The sequence below is a fragment of the Orycteropus afer genome, unplaced genomic scaffold (genome assembly GCF_000298275.1).
Source record: "Orycteropus afer afer isolate SDZICR_OR568_19922 unplaced genomic scaffold, OryAfe1.0 scaffold00769, whole genome shotgun sequence".
In the NCBI taxonomy this organism is placed as follows: domain Eukaryota; kingdom Metazoa; phylum Chordata; class Mammalia; order Tubulidentata; family Orycteropodidae; genus Orycteropus; species Orycteropus afer.
In genome coordinates, this window is record NW_006922356.1 from 554,624 (window position 1) to 569,788 (window position 15,165).

Consider the following 15,165-nt stretch of genomic DNA (forward strand, 5'->3'; position numbering starts at 1 on the left):
TGTATAATTGAGAAAACAGGCACGAAACACAGTAAGGACAGGAGAGCAAAAGGACAGAAAGAATCTGGGTAACTACATGGCACAAATAAGACAATGCAGCATCAACTTGAACACTTACCCAGACTTGCTGGTGTATGAGGTAATTAATTATATCTCAATCCACTTAAGCCTTTGGAAGTGGAATACTCTAGTATTTGCACAATACACTTTCAATACACATTTTTTACCTTACTCAGCCCTGGTTTTCTCAGGATTTTCATATATACAGATACCAATAAAAAACCTCCAAACTCACTGCCATTGAGTTGGTTCCAACTCATAGTGACCCCTCTTGGGTTTCTGAGGCAGCATCTCTACGGAAGTAGATTGCCCAGTCTCTAATAAAAAACAGCACCTAATTTCTTGTTTTATATATATATAAATATGTATGGGAGCTCTGGTAGCATAGTGCCTAAGGCATTTGACTGCTAATCAGAAGGCTGGCAGTTCAAACCCAGCAGCCACTCCTCGGAAGGCAGGTTGGGTAATCTACTTCTACAGTGATACCGCCTTGGAAACCCAAAGAGGGGTTGCTATGAGTCGGATTTGACTCGACAGCAGTGAGTTTGGTTTTTCTGGTATCTACGAATATATATATGTTGTTGCTGTTGTTACGTGCCATACATCTAAATTATGGAACCTTACCGCAGATTTCTGCACATGTCACCAAAGACCCAGCAACTGGTTGCAGAAAGGATGCTGTGGAAGCTGGGATTCTAGGGATTCTTTATTTAACCTCTGAAGAAAATGGAGTTCAAAGACCCAGCCTGGGGCAGGGTTTTGAGGAAAGAATTACTTAAAATTTCTTTCCACATCTTTTCCTTCCTTATTTTTTATCTTGTAGTCTCTACATTTTGGGTTTCCACAAGTTGCCTCAGAGCACTATCTAGGGAAGACCAGTACTCATCTTTTCTAACTCCTGAAATCAAACCCATTAAACAGTTTTTTCCCCTCATCTTACAGATGTTTGCTTATGAAAATAAATCAATTGTCAATTGTTTGAATTTCCAGACAGCATGAGATTTTTTTGGACTAAACTATTTCCAATCCCAGAATAATCTTTAGTGTGTGAAAACAGATGAAAAGGTATTGTTTCTTACAAGCTGGGATGGAATAACTAGAAAGTGATTAAACCTGACTAACAAGGTATCTGGTTTCATTTTAAAGCAAACCAAATGATCATAATTAAAGATGGATGATCAGGAACTGGAAAAGACGTATTATTAAAAAGCTGCATTTAGGAAACTACCCTAAATAAAGATATAAAACTTAGTGTGTTATGGTTTTATTAGTAAATTAGAATATTTTTTAAAAACTGGAAGTGCTTATACATACATTCCAGAAAATGACAATTTATTAAAGATAAAGAACAACAACAAAAATCCCCGTCTATAATACGTAGTTTAAAAAAAAAAAATCACCTAAGTAGAAAAGGGCAAATGCATGAGGAAGAATGCTGTATTAACATAATCTGCCAATTACCGAATAGAGGTATCGTTGGTTAAACTGTTGCATAGCTCCCTGCAGTTGGTTCCGCTGAGATTGCCACTGTTCAAAGTTTCTAACAGATTCCATGGTAGGCCGTTGCCATGTGGTTGTTCTGGTGTTGTGATCCACATAATAAACTCTTCCACGATCATCAACTCTTCTTTCCCAACTACCAAAATGAAAATAAATAAAAGTTCTAAATATAAGAAACTAAAAAGTATTTAGCAAATGTGCCACTCAAATAATTTAAAAATCAAGTCTAGCAAATGATAAAATAACTTAAAAAGAATATAAATATTGATATTCTTCAGGATAATTATGAACATGCAACTTGCAGTTTACATGTTCTCAGCTAATTACCTTGCCCTTCTACTGTAGGAGTTTAAAGGCTATCTGAAAAAAGCCATCGAGTGAACAGCCCCAATATCAATCTGACCAACCTTTCTCTTTTTTTTTTTTAACTGAGTGCTTAGTGTGTACTTAGCAATCTGTCTCTATGGACACTGCTCAAGTTCAGAATTTTAATTTATTTCATAGTTTTCAGAACTATTTCCCTGCTGCTACACTGCTATCAGTGTATCTTCCTGAAGTACAGATTGAATCACTTTATTCCACCTATGACAGCATGGCACAAAAATGAACCTATCCACTTTTCTAGCCTCATTTCCCATGAAATCTTGTCAAGTGCTACACGTGAGAGCTAAATCAACTACTGATAGTCCCAAATGTGCTTATGTTTCATCCCATCATATTTAGGAGTATTTTTAATACTCCTTCAGAACAGAATTCCTTCCCATTTCTCTACCAACCAGAATTTAACACATCCTCCAGGGTTCAATTCAACTCCCATCTCTTCCATTCATCTAAAGCAGGTGTATCTGTTCAACCAATTTTTGCATTGATTTATACAATGATTTAAGAATCCTTTCAACAATAAATTGTAAATTCTTTCAGTAAACTAGACATACAATAGGATCATAAAGAGCGTAAGTTAATATAAGATCAAGGGTGGAAAGCTATTAATAGGTTCTAAACATAAAGATAGTCCCTTTCTAATGTTTTGACAACAGCATCTATGAAATAAACCCCATAGTAGAACATTCAACAAACAGATTAAATAAATGGCTATAACTATGATCCTGTCAGTTAAATTTAAATGAACTTCAGGGTTTGCCATACTGAAATACTGGGTCCATGCTTTCTAATGGTAAGCTCTCATTAAAACTATAGGTCCAAGGCCTAAGTGCTTTGTTCTTTTAGAAGGAAGGAGCTCACAACAACAACATATTACCCTGCACTGAGTTTTCTGAACTCTTGTGTTTTATATTACTGAAATTGGAGTCTGGAAGGATAATCTGAGTGGCAAAAATAATAGGGAGAATATTCCAGTATGGGCAGAATGTCTGGGGAAAACAAATAATATAATTTAATATATTAATATAATTATCAATAGAGCATATATAAAAAGTTAGGAAAGATAAGAATATAAAAGTGAAAAATGGATCAGTTTTGAAAGGCCCTGAATGGCAGCCTAATATCATCAAATGTATTTACTATGTAATAGGTATGTTTTTATTCACTTTAAAGCCTCTATTATGAATTTAACGGAGCTCTGGTAGCATAGTGCCTAAGGCACTTGACTGCTAACCAGAAGGTTGGCGGTTCAAATCCACCAGACACTCCTCGGAAGGAAGGTTGGGCAATCTACTTCCGTAGTGATACTGCCTCGGCAACCCAAGGAGGGGTCGCTATGAGTCAGTGCTGACTCGACGGCACATAACAACAACAACAACAACATTATGAATTTGAAGAGCTCTGGTGCACAAAGGTGAAGTGCTTGGCTGCAACTGACAGTCTGAACCCACTTAGTAGCCCTCCAGGAGAAAGACCTGATGACCTGACTCTAATGATTAATGCTGCTATTGGGTGCCTTCAAGTTGGTTCCGACTCATAGCAATCCTATGTACAATGGAATGAACCACTGGTGGGATCTGCACCATCCTCACAATCATTGCTGTGCCTACAGCATAGGAAACCCTCTGGGGCAGTTCTTCTCTGTCCTGTCAGGGTTACTATGAAGTCGAAAATTGACGTGACAGGACCTAACAACAACATTATGAATTTAGGGGACCTTGATGGTACAAATTTAAGCACTAGACTACTAGCTGAAAGGTTGGTGGTTTGAACCCACCCAGAGGTGCCTTGGAAGACAGGCTGGTGATCTGCTACCGAAAGGTCAGCCTTGGAAACTCTATGGAGGAGTTCTACTCTGTACACATGGGGTTGCCATGAGTTGGAAATGACCCCATGGCATTTAACAACAACATTATGAATTTAGCCATAATGTAGTAAAATTTTATTTGTAGCAATCTTTGAAGATCACTATTTTTACCAACTTTATTACTTCCGTCTTCACTACATCTCATGAAATGACAGTTTATATTCCTATCTATGGACAACCATATACCTAACTTGCCCTAAACAAGCCTCTCATTTTTTTTTACAAATAATAGGGACCAAATTTGGACCAAAATTCTGCAACTGCTCTCAGAAACTCATGTCAATGTTTGATACTCTCTTGAGGAAGCTCTTAAGACTATCTAACTATGCTGTTGTCGGCTGCTGTTGAGTCGTCTCCGAATCATAGAGACCTTATGTACAACAGAATGAAACACTGTCTGGTCCTGTACCAGCCTCACGATCCTTGCTATACCTAAGCCCACTGTTGTAGCCATTGTGTCAATCCATCTTGTTGAGGGCCTTCCCTTTCTTCGTTGACCCTCCACTTTACCAAGGATGGTTCCTTCTGACAACATGACCAAAGTAGGTAAGACAAAGTCTGGCCATTCTTGCTTTCAAGGTGCATTCTGGCTGTACTTCTTCCAGGACAGAATTGTTAGTCCTTTTACCAGAACATGGTACTCTTAGCATTCCTCTCCAACACAACTCAAAAGCATCAACTCTTCTTCAGTCTTCCTTATTCATTGTCCAGCTCTTCCTTATTCAGGCAACCCCATGTACGCAGAGTAGAAACTCCATAGAATTTTCAAGGCTATGACCTTTCAGAAACTGATCACCAGACCTGTCTGCCAAGGCACCTCTGGATGGGTTCAAACTGCCAACCCTTTGGCTAGCAGTCTACTGCTTAACCATTTGTACCACTCAGGTACTCCTAAAGAGGTGGTTGAAAATACCATACATGATTTTACTTGCATGTGATATTAATGATATTGTTCGATAATTTCCACATTCTGTGGGATCACCTTTCTTTGGAATGGGTACAAATATGGATCTCTTCCAGACAATTGGCCAGGTAGCTGTCTTCCAAATCTCTTGGCATAACTGAGTGAGTGCCTCCAGCAGGGCATCCATTTGTTGTAACATCCTGGGTTAGGTACACCTTAGTCTTTAAGGAGACATATTTGCTCTTCAGCACTTGAAAGAGGTCTTCTGCAGCTGATTTGCCCAATGTAATATGTCATCCGACGTCATGATTGCTGCTTCCATTGGTATTGACTGTAGAATCAAGTAAGATGAAGTCCTTGAAAACTTCAATCTTTTTTCCAAGCTGTTTATTGGACCAGTTGTAAGCACTTTTGTTTTCTTCATATTGAGGTGTAATCCATACTGTAGACTGTAGTCTTTGATCTTCATCAGCAAGTGCTTGAAGTCATCCTCACTTTCAGCAAGCAAAGTTGTGTCATCTGCATATCTCAGGTTGTTAATGAGTCTTCCTCCAATCTTGATGCCACGTTCTTCTTCATATAATCCAGTTTCTTAGATTATTTGTTCAGCATACAAGTTCAATAAGTATGGTGAAAGGATACAACCTTGATGCACTCCCTTCTTGATTTTCAACCATGCAGTATCTCCTTGCTGTTCGAATGACAGCCTCCTGATCTATGTACAGGTTCCTCATGAATACAATCAAGTGTTCTGGAATTCCCATTCTTCTCATTATCCATAATTTGTTACAATCCATACAATTGAATGTTTACATAGTCAATAAAACACAAGTAAACATCTTTCTGGTATTCTTTGCTTTCAGCTAAGATCCATGTGACGTCAGCAATGATATCCTTCATTCTACATCCACTTCTGAATCCAGCTTGCATTTCTGGAAGCTCTCTGTCAACATACTGCTGCAACCGTTTTTAAATTATCTTCATTAAGATTTTACTTGCATGTGTTATTAATGATACTGTTTGATAATCTCCACATCTGGGATCACCTTTCTTTGGAATGGGTACAAATATGGATCTCTTCCAGTCACTTGGCCAGGTACCAGTCTTCCAAATCTCTTGGCATAGGTGAATAGGTGCCTCCAGTGCAGCATCCATTTGTTGAAATATCTCAGTGGGTATCCTGTCAATTTCTGGAGCCCTGTTCTTCACCAATTCCTTCAGTGCAGCTTCGACTTCTTCCTTCAATACCATTGGTTCTTGATTATATGCCACCTCCTGAAATGGATGAACATCAAGCAATTCTTTTTGGTACAATGACTCTGTGTATTCCTTCCATCTTCTTTTAATGTTTCTTGCATCATTCAATATTTTGCCCATAGAATCTTTTAATATTTCAACTCAAGGCTTAAAGATTTTCCTCAGTTCTTTCAGTCTGAAAAATGCCAAGCATGTTCTTCCCTCTTGGTTTTCTAACTCCAGGTCTTTGTATATTTCATTATAGTAATTGGCTTTGTCTTCTCGAGCTGCTCTTTGAAATTCTGTTTAGCTCTTTTATCTAGTCATTTCTTCCATTTACTTTAGCTAGTCTCCATTTAAGCGCAAGTTTCAGAGTCTCTTCTGACATCCATTTTGGTCTTTTCTTCCTTTCTCTGGTAGTTCAAAACCCACTAGCCACTCCTCAGAAGGAAGACTGGGCAATCTGCTTCCAGAGAGATACTGCCTTGGAAACCCAAGGAAGGGTCGCTATAAGTTGGAACCAACCAAATGGCAGTGTTTTTTTTTTTTTTGGCTTTTTAATGACCTTTTGCTTTCTTCATGGATGTTCTTGATGTCATCCCACACTTCATCTGGTTTTCAGTCACTGGTGTTCAATGCATCAAATCTATTCTTCAAATGGTCTCTAAATTCAGGAGGGATACTATCAAGGTCATGTCTTGGCTCTCATGGACTTGTTTTTCATTGTCTTCAACTTCAGCTTGAAAGTGTACATGAGCACTTGATGGTCTGTTCCACAATCAACTCCTGGCCTTGTTTTAGCTGAAGATACTGAACTTCTCCATTGCCTCTTGCCACAGATGTAGTCAATCTGATTCCTGTGTATTCCATCTGGTGAAGTCCACGTGTATAGCTATCACTTATGTTGTTGAAAAAAAGTATTTGCAATGAGTAAATTGTTGGTGTTGCAAAATTCTATCATGCAACCTCCAGTGTTATTTCTATCACCAAGGCCATATTTTCCAACTACTGGTAACTTTTCTTTGTTTCCAACTTTTGCATTCCAGTCACCAGTGATAACACATCTTGACTGTATGTTCAGTCAATTTCAGACTGCAGAAGGTGACAGAAATCTTCAATTTCTTCATCTTTGACTTTGGTGGTTGGTGCACAGATTTGAGTAACTGTAACATTAACTGATCTTCCTTGTAGGCATATGGATATTACCCTATTTCTGACAATATTGTACTTCAGGACAAATCTTGAAACTGTCTTTGTGATGATGAATGCCACACCATTCCTCTTCAATCTATCATTCCTGGCACAGTAGATCATATGGTTGTTTGATTCAAAATGGCCAAAACCAGTCCATTTCAGCTCATTAATGGCTAGAGTATCGATCTTTATGCATTCCATTTCATTTCTGACAACTTCCAATTTTTCCAGATTCATACTTTGTACATTTCATATTCCAATTTTTAATGGGCGTTTGCATTTATGTCTACTCATTTTGCGTCATGCCACATCAGCCAATGAAGTCCCAAAAGCTTTGCTCTATCCATATCATTAAGGTCATTCTACCCTCAGGAGTCAGCTCTTCCCCAGTCAAATTCTGAGTGCCTTTCGCCCTGATGGGCTTATATTCTGGCACTATATCGGACAATGTTTCAGAGCTATTCATAAATTTCTCCAGTAGTATATCAGACAGTGCTTCACTGCTATTCATAAGGTTTTCACTGGCCAATTGTTTGAGAAGTGGATGGCCTCTTCGTTTTTCCAAGTCTGTCTTAGCCCAGAAGCTCCACTGAAACCTGTCCACCACGGGTAACCCTGCTGGCATTTTGCAACACTGGTGGTATCGCCTCTGGCCTCACAGCAACACGTAAATCACCAGGATGACAAACTGACAGACAAGTTCACCTTTCTTAGTTGTTCCTAAACCCTCTGTACCCACCTACCTTGGGTCCGGCCTTAAAATAGAGCCTCACCCAAATGAAAAGTAGCCCCGAGCCCTGTGCCTGCCTACCTCGGGCCCCAGCCTTATAAAGTAGAGCCGCCCTCAAGCAAAAAGCTGCCCCCAACCCCCATACCTACCTAGCTTGAGCTCCAGCCTTAAAACAGAGCTTCCCCCAAGCAAAAAGCAGTCCAAGCCTCACGCCTGCCTACTTCAGGCCCTGGCCTTAAAAAAAAGAAACCTAATATGCAGAATTAATTTTATGAAGTACTAAATAAATTTTCAAATTCGATATGAAAAAACATAATTGAAGATGCTACATTACCCTGGAGGTAAAGGCTGTGGTCTCTCCCACGTGGTTGTTCGCGTATTATGATCCACATAATAGGTTCTACCATGGGGGTCTTTCCTCTGTTCCCACCTTTAATAAAAACACAAAAATAAAAATAAAACACAACAAAGTAGGCCAATCTGAAAAATAAATTCTTCTTATGATCAGAAAAGGAAGATAAGCTTTACTTTGAAAGGTTATATGTATTTTTAAGTTCTTTCTTTTCTCAATTATCAGTGTTTTTTAGGTTCTTAACTACTACCTTTTCATTAACAGTATGGGAAATGCAAATACTAAATTTAGTTACCAGGAAAGGGATAAAATAATACATAAAATTTTAAAGTTACAAATTTACAGAATTCCCAACTATCAGAAGACAGAAATTTAATTAAGAGTGGTGCAATTTTCAGCCTAATGTTAAGGCCATAGCATAAAGTATCAATGAAGTAACATCCATCTTTGCCTATAACTTTAAAAATATACATCTACATGATTTTAGGAGAATTAGTTTCAAAGAAATATGTAGTAATACTGCTCCATGAAAATTTTTTCTTCTATATGTCCATGGTTCCTTTCTCTGCACACTTATACTTCTTTTCATTTTGGTAAGTCTCTGGGATTATATCCCTCTCTAAGACTCTCAATCTTTCATTTTTCCCTCCTCATTTTCTCCTTTGTGATATCTGCTTCTCCCTCTTCAAACATGCTGCCATAGAGTCAATTCCAACTCACAGAGACCCCCATTGGGTTTCTGAGGCTGTAAATCTTTACGGAAGTAGACTGGCAGTCTTCCTTCCTTGAGCAGCTGGTGGGTTTGAACCACCAATCTTCTGGTTTGCAGTCAAATGCCTTAGGCACTGCGCCACCAGAGCTAACTTCTCTTCAGTTTTCCCTTAATAAAATATAAAAGAAAAACTTTAAATGTAAAAAATAAAACAATAAAATAATGGTATATTTTGAGCTTAATATTCTTGTTTTCAAAAATTTTATTTATTTCAATGAGAGGTCTTGTATTATTTTCATACATGATGACCATATATATTCAAGTTATTCCCTAAATAAAGTGCACATATGCACACATAAAATCACCTACAAAAAGAAAAATTCTGTTCAAGCAAGATCTTACAAATAAAAGTCACATAATGCTAAGTAGTAAGCACAACCACTAAAGATGCCCAACTTCATAACTCCAGATTATAAACATGAAACTTACCTATTAAATATCACTGTAGTATGAAATTCTACACTAGAACATTCATGCAATAAAAACTTAGGTATGTCTAATAAAGCATTTTACTAAAAGTAAACAACTTGATATTTTAGTGTCATAATAAAAGTTAATGGGAAGCAGGGTTTAAACATGGAATTTCATTTTATGCATTGTGGTAGTTAAGTCTGTGTGTCAACTTGTCTGGGCCTGGTTGAGTGGCTGGGTGGCTGGATGTAGTATTCCCCATGATGAGACTGGTAATCAACTCCATGATGGAATCTACTGTGAGCAGCTGAGTAGCTGCCTTAGGGATTTGGTCTGCTTCCTGTATATAAGGAGAAGCCTTGGGAAACAGTCTCTAGCTTATGGCACACTTGAACCCTGCATGTAGCCATGTCATCGTTCAGCAGCCTGCCATTCTCTGCTGACCTTGGGACTTTCAGTGGACTTGAATTAATGGCCTGCCGTATGGTTTGGTAACATTGGGACTGTGCCTTTTTACTTGTCAGCCTTGGGTTGTCAGCCTTAGCAGCCAGCAGCTGTGTGAAGAAAAGCTTCTACCTCCAGTGGGCCAGGAGCAGGAGGCAGGCTGAAGCCCAAGGTTGAAGTGCTTTCACCCAGTCCCTAGAGTCTGGTACTTTAAACTCAGACTTAAAGCCTCCAAATTGTAAGAATAAACTCCTGTTTGTTCAAGCCATCCCATCTGTGGTATATTCTTGTCAGAGCAGCACTGGATAACCAGAATAAGCATGTTTTAGGAATACCTATAATATGGCATACCAAGGAAGAGGTTATTATCTGAATGAAAGCTTAACTGTCCAAACAAATATCTGAAAAAATATAACAGGTTTCCAAAAGTTCCTGGTAACGGCACTTCTTTTTCTATTTTTAGATATTAACTCTTATAATAAATCAGTCCTTGAATTTTTATTACACTAAAGCAAAAATTTCCCTCTGAGATTATTAAATGGTCTATTCAAGCAGCATTTATCAGCTTTCTCTCTCTTTGTGTGTGTGTGTGTGTGTAAAATACGTAACAATACATTTGCCATTTTAACCATTTTTCAGTGTACAATTAAATGCCATTGGGCATGACCACTATCCATTTTCAAATGTTCTTCATCACTCTATATAGAAACTCAATGTCCTATAAGTAGCAACTCTTTTGTCTCTCCAGCCCATGGTAACAGCTAATAAACTTTGTCTCTGTATTTGCCTGTTCTAAGTATCTCATATAAGTGAGGCTATATAGTATTTGTTTGTTAGTGTCCAACTTGTTTTGCTTAGCGTAATATTAAGGTTCATCCATGTCACAATATCAGAACTACTTCATTTCTCTTCATGACTGAGTAATATTCCACTGTATGGATGGATAAGCTACATTTTGTTTATCCATTCATCTGCTGAGTGATACCTTTCACCATTGGCTATTATGAATAAAGTTGCAGTGAACACTGGTGTACAGTAAATGAGTCCCTGATTCCAAGTCTTTTGGGTATATACCTAGGATTGGGATTTTCAGGTCACATGATAATTCTATGTTTAACCTTTTGAGGAACCACCAACTGTTTTGCAGAGTGTCTGTACCATTTTATATTCTGGGCCAGCAATGGATGAGGGTTCCAATTGTCCATATCCTTGCCAAAACTTGTCATTTTCCATTTTTCTGATGTTTTTGGTATTAATCTTAGTGGATATGAGTGACATCACACTGTGGCTTTGATTTGCATTTCCCTAATGATTAATGATATAGAGCATCCTTTCATATGCTTAGTGACCATCTGTGTATCTTTAGAGAAATGTATGTTAAAGTCCTTTTTAAAGCCTATTTTTAAAGTCATGTAAAGTCCTTTGCTCATTAGATTTCTTATCTCTTTGTTGTTGAGTTATACTTCTTTATACATTCTGAATTTTAAACTTTATCAGATATATGGTTCCTCAAAATCCTTTCACATTCTGTAGGTGCTCTCTGATTTTATTGATAAGTCCTTTGATGCACAAAAATTTTAATGAAGTCCAATTTATCTATTTTGTCTTTGGCTGCTTGTGATGTTGGTGTCTTATCTAAGACTGCAAAAAACTAGGTCCCAAAGCATTACCCCTATGTTTTATTCTAAGAGTTTTATTGTTTTGGTTTTTACATTTACACCATCAATTCATTTTTGAGTTAATTTTCATAGGTGATGCCAATTTCATTCTTTTGCATGTCTATCTTCTGTTTTTTTTCTTGTCTACTCCCACCTTTCATCCCTCCCTTTTGCAGTATCTTGGCAGGGAAAAATATTCACTCCCAACTCACAGCAGTTTGAATACAGCTCTCACTATTTGCCCCAAAACCACTTTGTCAAAGATCACCATGACCTCTTTGTTGTTAAATTCAATGGATGTCTTTCAATTCTAATCTGTTTTTTCCAATAGCTTTTGACCTTTACCATTTCTTCCAAAGACATTCACAAATCAGAATTTTTGTCCAAATGCTCACTTACGGAAAATCATTTAATCAAGCACTAGTTCACTTGTTAACAAATATTTACTGAGTATATTCTGTATGGCAGGTATATTGTTAAGCATTAGGAATAATTAAATGGACAACATAAAGTCCCTGTTTCAGTGTACTAGAGAGAAAACAGACAATAAACACACAAACAGATGGATGTTAAGTGGTGAGTGAAGTGTTATAAAGAAAAATCATTAAGATTATTTTATAATGGTTCAAAAAACTCTATTCAAGAGAGTTCATATTGATTGCATTTATATTAAGTTCTAAAACAGGCAAATCCAATCTCTGTGCAAAAAGATCACAATTCTGATTGCCTCTCTGAAGGTAGGAATAGAGAGTGGCTGGAAAGGGGACTTGAGAGAACTTTCTGGGGTGACGGTAATATTCTATATCCTGATAGAGCTTTGGATTACACAGATGTATGAATTTATCAAAACTCATCAAAATGGTACACTTAAGGATTACATATTTCCTTCTATGTTAACTTTACCTAAAATAATTTAAACAAATATGAAATTCTAATTAGTGATATACAAACTTAAGTATTGATGGAAGAAGTATACTGATAACATACAACTGACTGAAACCCATTTACAAATTAAATGGATAGCAGAATGAAGAGATTTTGAGATACAGCAAGTAAAGTAAAATTCTTTAATCTTTTCTGTATGTTTGTAAATTTTCATAATAAAATGGGAAAAAATAATGAAGGGTAAGGGGATTGGGAGGTGAGTGTAGGCTGATTTGGACAACGGGGTCAAGGAAGGCCTCTGGATATGTTAAAATGAGGTATTATTTGAGCAGAGACCTAAATGTGAGTCATACAGGTATCTGGGGAAAAACATGCCAGAAAAAAAAAATCAGAGCAAATATAAAGGTGCTAAGGAGGCTCCAAGATCAAACCTGGCATAATACTCAAATCTTACCCTCAAGCCCACAATCCTCTTTTTCTCAGAACATGCTTCTTTAGTTCTGGAAATGTGTATACAGCTGCCTCCCTGAAATCACCAGCTGGATGCCCTACAAATGCAGAACTCAAGATTTTCCCTCTCCCACCCCAAGTCTGACACTATTCCTAGAATCAGTATCTCAGTCAACTATGCCACCACCCAGATGCCTGAAGACTATTTGGGGGCTGAGAAAGATATAAAACGCAACACAACCGTGGCCATGGAGTCAGATCCGACTCACAGCGACCCCTCCTTGGGATTCCAAGGCAGTATCAATACGGAAGTAGATTGTCCCCAACTTTTCTTCTGGGGAGTGGCTGGTGGGTTTGAACCCCCAGCCTTCTGGTTAGCAGTCAAATGCCTTAGGAAAGATGCCACCAGATGTCCAGAGAAAGATACAGGAAGCTATTTTTTTTTTACTCTCTCTGAAGAAGCAAGGCAATACAGGTGTCCCCTACTTTCCAAAAGTTTATTTTATGACACTTTGTTTTTACAAAAGACCTACATTAGTATGTGTTTTTGCTAACAAAGAAATCCAAAAAGGATTTTCACTTTCACAAAGCAGGGCAAAAAGCAAAACTATCCTTCAGCTAGCCTTCAGTGTTTGCTCTGCAGAGAGCTCTTAGAGAGGCAGTGCTCACCCCCAGCAACGAGACTGGTGTCCCTAAGCTCCTTTGCTGTGCACTACACTTAGCATCAAGCTGCCATAGCTTTGAATTATGGCTGTGAACACTAAATGTTAGTGTTATTTCAGGTTTATGTGTTTGGTATGATTTGGTAGGTTATTTTTTGGGTCTGGGAATGTTCAAAAAGTTTTCCCATATAAATTACTTCTTCACTTCATGCTATTTTGGCTCACAAAAAGTTTCATAGGAGTACTCTACTTTCAGATAGTGGGGGAAACATACAAATACACAAACCTGATTTTCCATTTATGTGAATTTTAAGTTAGATTTCAATACACAGAATTTCTCATTTCTACTCTTCCACTTCCCCACAACTAATTTCCAAGACCTATCTTATCAATCTAAAAGACAACCTCTACCTTAGCTTAGGCTATCTTAATTTCTTATCCCATCAATGGCTTTTAAACTTTTTTGACCACAATACAAACAATAACAAATATATTTTACATAAATAGCTCTGTGTGTTCTAGATTGCTGTTTATCTATGGATTTTAAACACATACACACACCAGAAAAGCAAAGTGTCAGGAAACAATGTTAACTAACTCTTCCTACACGTAAAACATACTCCAGTACTTTCCACTTTAAGTCTGCACTGATTTATTTCATTTTTTTGTGTTCAAATGCTTTTTATCACCTGGGCTGCAATCTGCAATTTCAATCTGAAAAACATTCATCTAGATTTATGAGAAATTCTTCTATTGCAGAGATCACAAATGGTGCTAGCGATCTCTGCTGAAGCGCTTATTTGGCCCCTACAAAATTAAATTTTTGAACTTACCTATTTAATTTGGAATGGATGCTTCCCCTCATTAATAAAAGAGTCTGACTGCTATCCTAACGTACCTCTTTAACTCTTTAGCTTTTTTTTTTTGCAGTGTTCCTTCCCCTCCCCTCCCACCCCTGGCAACCAACAATCTGTCTGTCTATAACACAGCTAGAATGATTTTAATAAAATACAAATATGATTATATCACTCTTCTTATAATTCTTTAATACTTATCTATGGTTTTCAGGGCAATCCTACTTCCGTAGTGATACTGCCTTGGAAACCCAAGGAGGGGTCGCCATGAGTCAGGGCCAACTCGACGGTACTTAACAACAACAACAACAACAACACGGTTTTCAGGATAAACTCCCAAACCCTGAGCAGGACTGTTTACTCTTCAGCACTATCTACATGCTTCCTCCAATGCAGAACTCAAGCTGTAACAAAATACTTACTATTTGCTGAAGCTACCTTATTCATTTTTATGACTGCTAGAGATTTGAACATAGAGTTGCCATATTTGGAATGAAACCTCTCACCATCTGAAATGTCTCTTCCAGAAAACAGTGTTTGATTTCAACAGCACAGGTCATTTTCTCCACCGTACCACCCCTCATATTCCCTCCAACAGCATCCTAATCTTTACCACAACTTTAATTATGCTGCATTGTCACAAACTGTTTAATTATCTCTTTCCTCCATTAGACCATGAGGTTCTTGACATACAATCAGCTTCATACATGTCTGTGTCACAGTGGCTGACTGTGGTGTAGTAAATTACTTAGTGTGGCTTTTCTACCCATAAGTCTTTGTAAACTCCAAGGTGGGATTTGCTATG

At 37.7% G+C, this 15,165-nt stretch overlaps 1 protein-coding gene across 1 annotated transcript in view; it reads right to left on the bottom strand.

Moving 5' to 3' along the window:
- WWP1 (WW domain containing E3 ubiquitin protein ligase 1) overlaps positions 1-15,165 on the bottom strand; it is a 130,860-nt gene that overhangs the window by 44,346 nt on the left and 71,349 nt on the right. The window contains exons 8-9 of the mRNA XM_007957654.2: positions 8,207-8,302; positions 1,522-1,696 (exon numbers count right to left, since the gene is read on the bottom strand). Coding sequence (XP_007955845.1) covers positions 1,522-1,696; positions 8,207-8,302 — 271 coding nt within the window. The remainder of the gene's footprint in view (positions 1-1,521; positions 1,697-8,206; positions 8,303-15,165) is intronic.